Genomic DNA, 14,760 nt, shown 5'->3' with positions numbered 1-14,760 from the left:
ACAGAGTTTCCATGTCAAAGGAACTGACTGACTACCATGATGCAGACAGCATGGAGTTACCTCAGGAACAGAGAGTGGACAGATTCTGGGGCCTTGTAGGGAAAGATGAGCGCTTCTATCAGCTGGCTAGGCTGATGAAGGCATTACTTTTCATTCCACATAGCAATGCCTCCTCAGAGAGGAGTATGGTTAAAAAATTGTTACAGAGAATAGAACAAGTTTTAACAACAGCACTTTGTGCTCTCTCTTGTCTTGCAAAATAAACTATACTAAGCCTCCTTCAAAGTACACCACATCTAAGAAAACACTTAGGGTAGCCACCTACATATACAATTCTACAAAACAGTGGTTTTAAATTATAATATGAATTATTTTGTTGTATTAAAAAATGTCATGAATAAATAATAAGTGATTGCAATAGTTAGTTGTTATAATAATAAATAAGTGATTGTGAATACATTCATTGTGAATACATACATAATAATAATACAGTTATTGTGTATTTATTTATATACTGGAGACTACATAATACATAATAAATACGTTATCTATAAATACTTATATGCACAACATCCCTCAAAACGTCTCGGTTACTTACGTAACCTCGGTTCCTTAAGCAGGAACCAGATATAACACAATGGTACATGACGAATGTCATGGCTACAAATCGAAGCATTTATCTATTCACGCCTGAAAGGCCGCGAGATCTGTCAGCGCGCGCTCCTGGCCCCGCCTGCCAGGAGTACTATAATACCATTACGCGCGCCCAGATCTGCCTTGGAAAGAAACTGAGCAAGACAATCAATCCAAGGTAACACTGTACACGCCAACCTTGTTATATCTGGTTCCTGCTTAAGGAACCGAGGTTACGTAAGTAACCGAGACGTTCCTTATCGCAGTTCACTGCGATATAACACAATGGGACCCTATACATTCCCGCGTGATAATACAGTGGCAGCCAATTACACACACCAGCTCTACTGAAGCCTTTGCCCTCATAGAGGTTCATACGGCCGCTGGCGGTGAACATATTAACAGGGCAACCTTTATCATAGGCGGCAAGGATCGCGATCCTGCGCCTGTAGGAAACCACCCTGGAGTGTTTCATGTGCAACAAACATGTAGACACCGATGAACACACTTATCATATACATCGTTCTCCGGTCAGGGGATTCAGAGATCGCTCGCCTGCAGAACACTAAGAATTTAACAGGGCCACCTTTATCATAGGCGACAGGGATCCGTGATCCTGCGCCCGTAAGAAAACCCTGGGATGTTTCATGTGCAACATAACATGTAGACACTAATGAACACACTTATCATATCTATCGTTCTCAGGCCAAGGGATTCAGAGATCGCTTGCCCGCAGAACGCTATGAAGAAAACGTCTCGGTTACTTACGTAACCTCGGTTCCTTAAGCAGGAACCAGATATAACACAATGGTACATGACGAATGTCATGGCTACAAATCGAAGCATTTATCTATTCACGCCTGAAAGGCCGCGCGATCTGTCAGCGCGCGCTCCTGGCCCCGCCTGCCAGGAGTACTATAATACCATTACGCGCGCCCAGATCTGCCTTGGAAAGAAACTGAGCAAGACAATCAATCCAAGGTAACCCCTTCCGCCCATCTGGCGTTGAAGTGGCTGAAATCCTTCTGCTGGGTTCGTTGATGCTGTGGCCTCACCTCCGTCCACTGGCTTCGAGCTGGTGCCCACATTCTCCCCCGGCTGGGGACAGGCATCGCCGTCTTTCGTTGGTTTGGGTCTCGATGGCATCTTTGACACTGCCCCCGGTTGAGGCTCCAGTTACTTCTGACACCAAATGTAGGATGGCCGGCCTCGCGGCAAGGTAAACAGAAATGGAGGCAGTGTCTCAGATGGTTGTTGGTGATGGCAAAGGTTTTAATGCCGGTTGCAGCAGGCACACACGCCAGAATGGAGAAAAGAAAAACGAACAAAAACTCCAAAACCATAGAACTCAATCAATACATAATTCCCTAAACAATTCAGCTTCAACAAGGTAAAAGTAAACTCTCAATTATCCTGAGTTACATAACCAGGTGTAGCACTCCAAACTAAACAATGCACATAGATCCTCTGGAGGGGTTGGAAGTTGTTCCCCTAACTCGTCGCTCCCGAACACTAGTTCTGCGCCGGTATTTGTTTACCCCGGCCTGAACCATTACACATCGCAAATCAATTAACGATAAAATACATATTCCAACTCATTATTCAATCCCTACGTTTCCCTATATAACTACAGACGGGTTTACACACATACAATACTATTATGCTACACAGCACTCTAAATCAGTTACAAGTTGTCACACCCCCTCTCATCACACCAACTTGGCCTGTGCACGTCTGACGTGGATGCGCCCAACGTTCAAAGGTCATTCCCGACTTTCTGATCTGGTTGTTCCTCTGTCGCATCTGCTTGCAAGCCACACGCTTTCAGTCCCAGTATGTTTTGGTGGATGTATGTCCCATATGAGGTAGGCCTACTGATCGTGGTTAAGTATGATTGTTGTTTGTGTGCCAATAAACAGTGTCCATGTACCCCGCGCTGTCAACTGTGTATGTTTTGGCCACGGAATGTAGTACCCTAGCAGTAACGGGCAGCCGCACCGTTACAGTGACGAGTGGCTGACTGTCACGGTCAGGGAGCCTGAGGTCTCCCTCTGCCTCGCCCGCGGCGAGCGGAGTGCTGCCGCGGAGCCTGGGCTGCGCCCTGGGCAGGGCGCGCAGCTGGTTGTTGTGCTGCAGGCTGCGCTGGAGGGCGGAAGGGTTGTCTCTGCCAGGGCGCGCAGCTGGTTGTTGTGCTGCAGGCTGCGCTGGAGGGCGGAAGGGTTGTCTCTGCCAGCCTCGCCCGGTGGATACCTTTGCTGGAGGCGCTGGCGAGCGGAACCCGCTTCTCTTCCGGCCCGGTGCGGGTGTGGTGTGTCCTGAGGAGGACGTCTCACCCGCGCCACTAGAGCGAGGCATCCAAGCCTGGAATACCTCTCTGCTCTTCTGCTGTTCTTCGAACTTGGCAGCCATTGTGACCACAGCTTCCCCGAAGGCGCCCTGAACAGAGACCGGGGCGTCGAGGAGTGGTGCTTTTTCTCTGTCTGACAGCTTAGCCAGTGATAGCCACAGAGACCTCTGGGTAGCCACCGCGGCACCCATCACCCTCCCCAGTGCCTGTGCCGTGCACCGAGTTAGTCTGAGCGACAGATCCGTCGCGCGACGGAGTTCTGCCACAGACGGGTGATCTTCCCCCAGCGACAAGGCAAGCTCAGTCAGGAGCTTTGCCTGGTAGCGCTGTAGCAATGCAGCCGTATTGGTCGTGCAGGCAGCCTGCCCTGCAGCCAAGTAGGACTTCTCTGCCAGCTGAGCCTGGTGTCTGCTCACCCGCGTGGGCAGGAGAGGCTTCTGGCCGAGACGCATCGTGGGGGATGCGGGCGAGAGGTAGCCCGCTACTGCATCCTCCACCTGAGGAAAGGAGAGGTAGCCCCTCTCCTTAGCCATGTGGAGCTGCATGTAGGGCGCGAACCCCGGCACCGGGGCTCGGCCCGAGTAGGGTATCGCCCATGTCGCCTGCAGTTCCTCGTGCACCTCCTCAAAGAAGGGGATGCTGGAGGGAACTGACGTGGCGGGGCCAGCATAGAACTCCCCGTCCAGCAGCGAGGACCGCACACTGGGAGGGGGAGGGAGAGGGAGCCCGAGGCAGCTGGCTGCTCTCAGCGCAACCTCGTGGAGCTGCTGGCCCAGGAGCCGAGACGAGGTAGGAGGTGTCTCCACCCGCAACCTGACGTCATGGCTCGTCTGCATTGCTTCCGCGATTGAGCTGTGCCCATCGGAGAAGTCTAGCAGACTATCATCATCCAGGCTGATGTCCAGCTTGAGTTCAGGCTGGACACCGCTTGGTTGAAGCTCCTCAGCCTCGCTGCCCGCAGCCCCAGGGTTTTGGTTTATTTAACTTCATGAAATAAGACGTAACATTATATAAATAAGATAACTGTGAGTCCCCCACAAAATAGATTTCTGTAGACAAGTTTAGTCTAGTGTGTTTCTTTTTCCAACTTATTTTGTTTTTGTTGTTGTATTGTTTTATTTGACCAATCTCTCTGATGCTATACATTATCAACATAAGGTGTCAGGACTTTAAACTGTTGTTACATTTGCCATGCCACCATATTTATGGTTGATTGTCTGAGCAGAATTTAGACTTGTGTAAAAAGTATAGTGTTCTTGGCACCCTTCAAACATTATGTTATACATCCTGTACTTACATTACAATCATAGTGACATTGAAATGAAGCTGAAATTGCACAATACTCCTGTACTTATCCAACATGAATCTTATCGTGATCGTCAACAGTGACTGTGAGAACAAAAGACACAATAATGAGAATCAGTTTGTGAGCCTACTCAAGATTTTTTGCACATGTGAAAATGTGTATGAGAATAACAATAATAATATGTATCAGAATAATACAGATAAATACAGAATATATGAATTTATAAAATAAGACGCTCATTAACTGGTATATATTCAGTTAGAATAGCATAAAATGTACAGAGGGGGCCAATTGTTGGAACCATCCCTAGATGAAAGGCTGGTTACCATCATATCTGCATAATTTTAGTCAGTACCTTACTACATCTTACCTAATGTTTGTCAAGAAATTCACAGTTATACTGTAAAAGTAAATAAGTTAAATGCATTACTTAGTTCATTTACTACTTAAAATAAGACATTTCAACTAAATCAAAGTAAAATCAGTTAGTTTGCAATTTTCTTTTTTTTTATCACTTGTAAAATTAGGGATGAGAATGAACACATTTTAATAAAGGATTATTCCTGTTAGGCCCATTCTTTTGGGCAAAGCTGCACACATGCTTCAACTCTACTGATCCTCTATGATTTTGCTGCTCTTAACTCTACAGTGTCAAAAGCTGGCGAGGGACTGAATCTTCTGCTCCTGGGGAAGAGTGGGGTTGGGAAGAGCTCATGTGGGAACACCATCCTGGGGAGCGAAGTCTTTCAGACCCGTCCGCCCTCCTCCTCTGATCCTGTCACTCTGAAACCACAAATCGCCCATGGAGTAGTCGGAAGCACAAATGTTGTTGTCATTGACACCCCAGACCTGTTTGACTCCCAGCTAACCTACAGGGAGCTACAGAAACAGATGGGCTCCATCGTCGCCCAGACATCTCCAGGGCCTTGTGTGTTCCTCTTGGTGCTTCCCCCAGTTGACGTTGGTCACAACCTTGAAGAGATGCTTGCACCTATCCGCAAGACTTTCGGAGAGAAGGCAGCAGAATCCACCATTGCTCTTATCACACACAGTGACCAGAGAGAAGGAGCTGTTGAGAATGTCCCAGAAGCAGTTAGGCAAAAAATGTTCTACATCACAAAAAATCAAGATAGCAAGCAGGTTAGACACCTTTTGTCGAAAATAGAAAGTCTGCTGGAGAAGAATGAGTGTTTCTATCTCAGCCAGACACTCAACACTGCACCAGCTGTTAGGGCAAAACCTCGAACAAAGTTTTTACATGAAATGGCTGAACACAGAGGGCAGAGACAAGAATCTGAGGAGAGACAGGAGCCAGAGACAGCAGAGACACCTCTTCGGTTTACAACAAAACTCAACAAATGTAAGGATTTAAACATTTTGGGGAGGTTTTTAATTCTTCTCATATGAGTTAGCATAGGTAAGCTTACTTGAACAATGTATGGCATGTTGCAATGGTGAATTGTGTAAATATTTTCTTGCATCTCTATCTCTCTCTCTGTAGGGCTTGAAAGAGAACAAAAACAGACAGGTACTGTATGACAAATTCAAGACCTGTTTAAGTCCTTAATCCCTGTTGTTCTAAGGATAAAGAATGTAAAATAAAAAAAATAAAACATAATTAAGCATCTTCCTTTCCTTCTAGTTGACTGTGTGAGGCTGGTCCTGATTGGGAAGACTGGAGTTGGAAAGAGTGCCACTGGAAACACCATTCTTGGAAAGAAAGAATTTAAATCATCTCCTTTAATGGTGTCTGTTACAACAAAATGTAAGAGAAAGACGGCAGTAATTGGTTCAAAAATGGTGCAGGTCATTGACACCCCAGGTCTGTTTGACACGACTGTCTCCAATGAGAAGATCAGAGACGAGATTGGGAAATGCATCACCATGTCCTCACCAGGGCCTCATGTGTTCCTGTTGCTGGTCTCTGTGGGACGCTTCACCCAAGAGGAGATAGAGGCGGTGAAGATGATCCAGGAGATCTTTGGCGAGTACTCCAAAGCATACACAATGGTTGGCTTCACTAGAGGTGAGCTTCTGAGGGAAGAAGGCATTGGCATTAAGAAGTACATTGAAAAAAGCCCAGCTGTCTTGCAGGAACTGATTGAAGACTGTAGCGGTCGATACCATGTCTTCTGCAATAAGGACAAAGACACACAGGCGCAACAGGTCATGTCTCTCCTGGAGAAGATTGATAGAATGATTCAGCAAAATGGAAGAAGCTTCTACACCACTGCCATGTTTGAAGAGACAGAAGAGAGGATTAAAGCAAGAGAGATGAGACTCTTACAGCAAAAACTGGAAGAACTGGAGCAAGCAAATAAAAATGAAGATGTCTCATTTTTAGTCAGTGAAATATCCAAGATCAAGGTGACTCTGGAGAAGAAGCTGAGGAACCTGCGTGGCGAAGCTGTCAAAGAGAGGGATGAAGACATGAAGAGACTTGAGGAGATACGAGCCAATCTGGAGAAGAACCATGAGAAGAAAATCAAGGAAATAGATGGCGAAGTCTTCACTGAGCTCGCTAGAAGTCGGGATAGTATTCGCAAGCAAGCTGAGAAAGCTGAGGCTAAAGCCATGGCTAAGAGCTTACAACACAACCAGCAGAAATGCACATATCTTAAGAGTTGTCTGGTAGAATTCCACAAATTATTAATTTGAATGACAACAATGAAAAGAAACGGTAGCAGTTTAACTTTTAAAATGACTATGAGATTATGCTCCAAAGAGAGTCAAAATAGTCTGAAAATAACCATGAATTCCATGTTATCTATGGAAAATCTACTTAAGCTTTAACCTACAACTGTATTCATCTTTTGAAGCCTAGGCTTACATTTCTGTTGTTATGTATGGGAATGTTGGGTTTATGGGCTGATTTGTGTACTTTGTTTGATTTTCGTTTTTATAATAAATCTGTGTGTTTGATTCACAAGTCACATGGAGTAGTTGTCATTCAATATCACTGGTGAGATGTGTGCTTTGTGGGTTGACAGACACAAATATCCATTGTCATAATATTACATTTAAGGTTAGTTAAATGTGAAGGTTATTATATATATATATTAAAGACGTTGCCTTAATGCCGACAGAGTTTTGGGAAAAGCCTAATATATCACTTTGCAACGTTAGTGGGAAGTGTAGCAATCCCATAGTGGTCAATTCTGATTGGTTAAAATCTGGTCCAATGGTTTCAGAATGAACCCAAAGTCTACGCCCATTAGGATGCAACTACTGGAAACAATCCCTAATGGAGCACGGAAAATATGTACGTTTTCAACAATCTTGGAAACCATAAACACTATCAAGAAATTCTTCAGCAGTCTTTCAGGTTCTAAACAGCAACAGCTGACTCAATCAATTTGATCAAATGTCTCCAGAGTTGACCCTGAGGTGGTAAAAGACAAAATGGTCTGTAGATGATCAGGCAATCATGCACCTGCAAACATGATGAGTACCCCACAGTCCAGTTATCCAATCTCCCCTCAGAACCACAGCAAGCTTCAACAGTCCACCTGGGACTGTAACCCACCTGGGATGTTATTACATGATCAAGATATTGCATAAAAACACAATATTTGCTTTGAGGAAACATACATTGGGAGAGAGGTGGGTGAAAAAATCATGTAGGCACAGAGGTGATAAGGTCATTTAGTGTTTCTCACATTCATATGTGCCTATGTACAATATGAAGGGTTGACAAACTGACCTCTGATTAGAAACAATCATACTTCACACATATATACATTACACTTTGTAAAAGTAAAAGTATATAATGTGTTGGGCTTTTATGGATTTCTCCAAAACTACATCTCAAAGTTTTAACTGATCATATCATATTGTATCATAATAAAAAAAAAAAATTCTATAAAAAACACTTGAGAAGAGGACAACAATTGCACATGTGTTAATTAGATAGATGCCCCTGTCAAACTTGGGATCTCGGGGGTTGAGACTCAAGTTCATCATTTGAGGGATGTTTGAGCATTTCATTATGCTATCATGACAGACCTTAAATAATGAGCTTGTGACATCTTGCAATTGTTATACTGTTTTATCAACAAAATCCCCCCGTCAAACAGACTTCAGGCGTTTCAAACACAACGCAGGTACAAGTCAACACGGATATGAATCCAGAAATGGGCCTTCTGTCATGCTACCTGACCTCCCAGACCTGTCTATAGAATCTCCTTTACAGAACAGGGTACACTCACTCATATTGATATACTCAAACAGAGTCAAATTGGTCTGCCATTCCAGAGCTGAATATCAGTAGAGTGTCAGCAGACTGTAAGAGATGCTGTGAGATCAGAGAGAAGGCCTCCATTTGGCCCTCTGGCCAGAATTTGGATATCCATTTTGTTGATTCTTTAGTGCATTCCGCCTTTCAGTGTCAGCAGACTGTAAGAGCAGATAGGCTCATCATCTCTTGTGACTGTTTCACAAAGTACCAGTGTTATTGTTTTTCTTTGGTGTAACACTTACCTCAGAATCATATTTAGTCAATTTGAGGCACACCATGAAATGTTTTTGGCTATTTTGGCGATATATGTTCTATTTATATATACATTTAAGCTGAGGTACAAATGCCTGGTCAAACTTTTCTGATGTCAGGTAACACAGAATATACACCACAGCAGGTCAATGTGTATCTGAACGTCTGTAAGGCATCATCAGTAATTATTAAGCTAAACCTTAATTAGTAAGCTGAACCTTCCGAAATTAACATTTTGGCATCATCAGGAGGACACATTCAAACTAAACAAAAGAAAGTTACATGTGGCCTTGTCTTGTTTTGTAACAAAACTGCATTGAGATTGAGATGCAGTTTGAATATATCACTAGAAACATGAAAGTAGAGCACCATTTAGTAAATCATAATACACATGATGTCTTCAACATGAAATTAAACCTGTCCCTCAGATGGATCTCCCCAAGGGTCAGGTCAGGGGACAAGAAACTGGAAACTCTTGTTCCCCTCCTCTTCTTTTGGCTCTCTATTATCTAACTTGATGCCATGTCAACAATGGATTTTTTTGTCGTGTCATAGACACACATCATCTGACCATCATGCACCTGCATACCTGATGAATACCACACCTTCTATGGTTATCAGTGGAGCACACAAACAACACATTCTTTTGATAGTCCCAGTGATGGCCCCGTATGTTCTATCTGTATCTCTTTCTCACGCACGTACACGGTACAGATAGACTCTGGCTTACACTCAAGCTCATACCTCCTATCCATGGACAGGTACATGCCTGGGGAGATGGTGTTTAATTGTCCCTCCATCATTGTCTTCATTCTGCTGAGGGTTATTTGTTACACATCAGGGTAAATTAATCTCAGTGTTATTTGTTACACATCAGAGTATATTAATCTTAGGGTTATTTACACATCAGGATATATTAATCTCAGGGTTATTTGTTACACATCAGGGTGAATTAATCTCAGGGTTATTTACACATCAGGGTATATTAATCTCAGAGTTATTTGTTACACATCAGGGTGAATTAATCTCAGGGTTATTTACACATCAGGATATATTAATCTCAGGGTTATTTGTTACACATCAGGGTGAATTAATCTCAGGGTTATTTACACATCAGGGTATATTAATCTCAGAGTTATTTGTTACACATCAGGGTAATTAATCTCAGGGTTATTTGTTACACATCAGGGTATATTAATCTCAAGGTCTTGGGCTACAGGGTCCCCAGTACAACCTGGCAGATGAGGAATGATGACACTTCATTTCTAAGCGTGGTCCAGGCCACCCTGGTAACAGTCTCAGACTGTGGAACACCTCTGGCCCTTTCCTGCCACAGTCAGACCACAGATCCATGCCAGCGTTATCTTAGACACTCGTGATGACATGTGCCAGTGCACAAACAGATAGACAGCTTGCTCACAGATGCAGCATCAGTTCCGTGTTCCATGCAGTACATCTACATTCTAGTACATCTAGAAGCAGAGGAGTACATGTTGTTTTGTATGTATTTGGTTGATCTATTTATTGCTTAAATATTTTATTATTTTATTTCACCATTCATGTTCACGTTGTGCCACAGATTTAAATATTGCTATTTAAATAGAGCTATTTGTACAGGAAGGTTAGGTTTGTGGTATCACTTTGTCTGCAGATTTTATCCTGAAAATACCTCACACTACACTGCATGTTAAATATGTACATGTTGTTTGATCAAAGGTCACCGAAGGACTTTGTCAACATACTTTCACTTTTCGCTTTTTTTCACATCTGACTCAATCAAATTGATCAAATTACCACAGTCGTTAGTGTACTGCTAAATGACTGAAGAGCATATAAGAACGAAAGAGCGTGACACTAGTGGTTTGTGCAGAAGTGAGACCAGAAGAGAAGACATCATCATCTCACGGTAGGATTTGATTCTTGGTTGGAACCGCTTTATTAACTTAGAACACTAATATTACTGAAAGTATACACTTACGGTACATCCTGGTAATATTTTGTGCATAATCCACAACTTCTATTGTAATGCCACTGCTGCGATACAAAATAATGTAATTGGTATTATAATTTTCTCTATAATTACCACTGCTGCTATTTCTACTACTACTAATAATAATGATAACAATAATATCAATAATAACAATAACAACAAGCCTACGTATTATTGTTATAGTAGTAGTAGTAGTAGTAGTAGAAGTAGTAGTAGTAGTAGTAGTAGTAGTAGTATTATTAGTAGTGATAGTAGTAGTAGTAGTAGTAGTTGTAGTAGTAGCAGTAGTAGTAGTAGTAGTAGTAGTAGTAGTAGTATTAACAAGAAGAAGAAGCCAAAGAAGTTATGCACACTACATACTACAGCAGTATACACATTGGAATGTCATTGGAATGTAGGATTTAATGTCAAAAGAAAACTGGCTATCCAGATAGTCAGTAAGTCATTGACTGTATATTTGTATGTATTTACAGCCATGTAAACTAAACTGTAATAAATGTAAACTGGCTTTTGCCTTTTGTATTACAGAGGATAAACATTTCTGAAGGGACGAAAAGCCATCAACATTACAAAACAGTAAGATACATCTAGAAATACTCGTAGAAACTTGTAAACGGTGTGTGTGTGTGTGTGTGTGTGTGTGTGTGTGTGTGTGTGTGTGTGTCTAGGTGCATGCATTTCCGTGTGTTTTGGCATCCCTGGGCTCATGCCATAGTTAGGTGTCCGTGAAGTTTAGTCTAGTGTGTTTTTTCCAACTTATTTTGTTTTTGTTGTTGTATTGTTTTATTTGACCAGTCTCTCTGATGCTATGCATTATCAATATAAGGTGTCAGGACTTTAAACTGTTGTTACATTTTCCATGCCACCATATTATGGTTGATTGTCTGAGCAGAATTAAGACTTGTGTAAAAAGTATCCTCATGAATCTTAACGTGATCGTCAACATTGACTGTGACAACAAGAGACAAAATAATTACAATCAGTTTGTGAGTCTACTCAAGACTCGTTTTTGCACATGTGAAATGAAAATAAATCAGTGACAAAATAAATACAGAAAATATGGATTTATAAAATGAGAAGCTTATTAACTGGTATTTGAAAAAATAGAAAGACTGCTAGAGAAAAAGGAAGAAATAATTACTTCTGCTACTACTAAGAGAAATTACGGTTTCTATCTCAGCCAGACTCTCAACACTGCACCAGCTGTTAGGGCAAAACAAAGTGTGTGTATGAGATGGCTGAACACAGAGGGCAGAGGCAACAATCTGAGGAGAGACAGGAGCCAGAGACAGTGAAGACAGTGAAGACACCTCATCGATTTACAGCACAACTCAACACATGTAAGGATTTAAACATTTTGGTGAAGTTTTGAATTCTTCTCATATGAGTTAGGGAAGCTTACTTGAACTATGTATGGCGTGTTGCAGTGGTGAATTGTGTAAATATTTTCTTGCATCTCTCTCTCTCTCTCTCTCTCTGCAGGGCTTGAAAGAGAAAAAAATCAAAAAGGTACTGTATCACAAGATCAAGTCCTGTTTAACTCCCTAACCCCTGTTGTTCTAAGAATGAAGAATGTAAAATCCAAAACAAAAAAATAATTACGCATTTTCCTATATCCTAGTGGACTGTGTGAGACTGGTCCTGATTGGGAAGACTGGAGTTGGAAAGAGCGCCACAGGAAACACCATTCTTGGAAAGAAAGAATTCAAAGCATGTGTTTCAATGATGTCTGTTACAGCACATTGTAAAAGAAAGTGTGCAGTAGTTGGTTCAAAAATGGTGCAGGTCATTGACACCCCAGGTCTGTTTGACACGACTGTCTCCAATGAGAAGATCAGAGAGGAGATTGGGAAATGCATCACCATGTCCTCACCAGGGCCTCATGTGTTCCTGTTGATGCTCTCTGTGGGACGCTTCACCCAAGAGGAGAGAGAAACGGTGAAGATGATCCAGGATATCTTTGGCCGGTATTCCAAAGCCTACACAATTGTCGGCTTCACTAGAGGTGATGATCTGATGGAAGATGGCATTGACATTAAGAAGCACATTGAAAGGAGCCCACCTGCCTTGCAGGAACTGATTGAAGACTGTAGCGGTCGGTACCATGTTTTCTGCAATAGGGACAAAGACACACAGCCGCAACAGGTCAGATCTCTCCTGGAGAAGATTGATAGAATGATTCGGCAAAATGGAGGAAGCTTCTACACCACTGCCATGTTTGAAGAGACTGAAGAGAGGATTAGAGCAAGAGAGATGAGACTCTTACAGCAAAAACTGGAAGAACTGGAGCAAGCAAACACAAATGAAGATGTCTCATTTTTAGTAAGTGAAATATCCAAGATCAAATTGGCTCTGGAGAAGAAGCTGAGGAACCTGCGTGGCGAGGCTGTCAAGGAGAGGGATGAAGACATGAAGAGACTTGAAGAGTTACGAGTTGACCTGGAGAAGAACCATGAGAAGAAAATCAAGGAAATAGATAGCGAAGTCTTCACTGAGCTCGCTAGATGTCGAGCTGGTATTCGCAGACGAGCAGAGAAAGCTGAGGCTAAAGCCATGGCTATGAGAGAATACAACCAGCAGAAATGCACGATATCTTAAGAATTGTCTGGTAGAATCCCCACAAATCATTCATTCGAATGACAACAATGTAAAGAAACAGTAGCAGTTTAACTTTTAAAATGACTATGAGATTATGCTCCAAAGAAAATCAAAATAGTCTGAAAATAACTTGTAGTGATGGAGTTGGGTTTATGAGCTAATGCACTCTCTCTCTGCATTCTTTGCACTACTTCCTCGTGGTCATCAACACTGTCACAATCAATGCACACTGTAATATAGGGCCAGATCTATCCTGTATCTGTATACACCCCACTCCCTGTGAACATGTTCTCCCTATGTGTATTGTTTTTTACTGTGATTTATGTATGTATGTTTGTGAGTTAAGTGTAGAAGCTACTGGATGACCTAAATTTCCCTCTGGATTAATAAAGTATCCATCTATCTATCTATCTATCTATCTATCTATCTATCTAATGATAAATATTGATAATCACTCTTTGGAAATGTAATCAAAAGCTGTAAAGGGGACTTGAAAAGGTAACACTAGGTGAATTGAAGCTACATACGGATGTTATGGCACATTTATAAACACTGAATAAGGATTTGTGTACTTTTTTTGATTTTCGTTTTTATAATAAATCTTTGTGTTTGATTCACAAGTAACATGGAGTAGTTGTCATTCAATATCACTGTTGAGATGTGTGCTTTGTGGGTTAACAGACACAAATATCCATTGTCATAATGTTACATTTAAGGTTATTTAAATGTGAAGGTTAATATATATATATATATATTTAGCAGGGAGTTTTATCCAAAGTGACTTACAAAGCATATTTAAAATATTTGAACTTGAACAATTGCGAAATGAATGCCTGATGAACACTATTTGTTTCGCCTACCTGGAAAGAGACCATAAAGTCATCTCCAACTAGTCATGGTATCGGCCCATTAGATGTCTACTTGTCTTCCAGCAGTAAGAGTGAGTACATATGTAACCAAGGTTGAATGACTACTCAAATGTCACCACAGGGTAGGGTGGCGATTTGCGAAAGCTGGTTGTCTTCCCTCTGGCTGAAAACTGACACGGATTGGGTATGTCTTCCCATTGCACATGTTACACAGGCCTGGATGTGGTGTCATCCTTATCTCTTAAGACAAAAAGGTCCAGGTCCTCTCGACATCTTATGCCAATCACAGAACATTTGTTTGAAATGTACTTACAACAATGGCACTACTTGAGCTAGACCAGTGGTTCCCAAACGTTTTACAGTCCCGTACCCCTTCAGACATTTAATCTCCAGCTGCGGCTTAAAATGAGTGAATAATATGTGCCCAGGGGCGTAGCCAGGACATTATTTCTGGGGGGGCCAGCTCTGGCCAGTCTTTTATTTGGGGTGGCACTTGATTGTCAAAAACGACTATTTTAAAACTCACAC

General features: G+C 42.2%; 1 protein-coding gene across 1 annotated transcript; it reads left to right on the top strand.

The window, feature by feature from the left end:
* The first annotated feature begins 1,772 nt into the window (after positions 1-1,772).
* On the top strand, positions 1,773-13,363 carry LOC105901079. Its single transcript, XM_042705381.1, has 5 exons — positions 1,773-1,852; positions 4,877-5,646; positions 5,788-5,814; positions 5,929-6,917; positions 12,353-13,363. The coding sequence occupies exons 1-5, from the start codon at positions 1,773-1,775 to the stop codon at positions 13,361-13,363; spliced, it is 2,877 nt and encodes a 958-aa protein (XP_042561315.1).
* The last annotated feature ends 1,397 nt before the right edge of the window (positions 13,364-14,760 follow it).

This window comes from Clupea harengus, unplaced genomic scaffold (assembly GCF_900700415.2).
Source record: "Clupea harengus unplaced genomic scaffold, Ch_v2.0.2, whole genome shotgun sequence".
NCBI lineage: Eukaryota > Metazoa > Chordata > Actinopteri > Clupeiformes > Clupeidae > Clupea > Clupea harengus.
The sequence above is the reverse complement of the archived record's forward strand: the minus strand, read 5'-3'. Positions and strand labels throughout refer to the sequence as shown.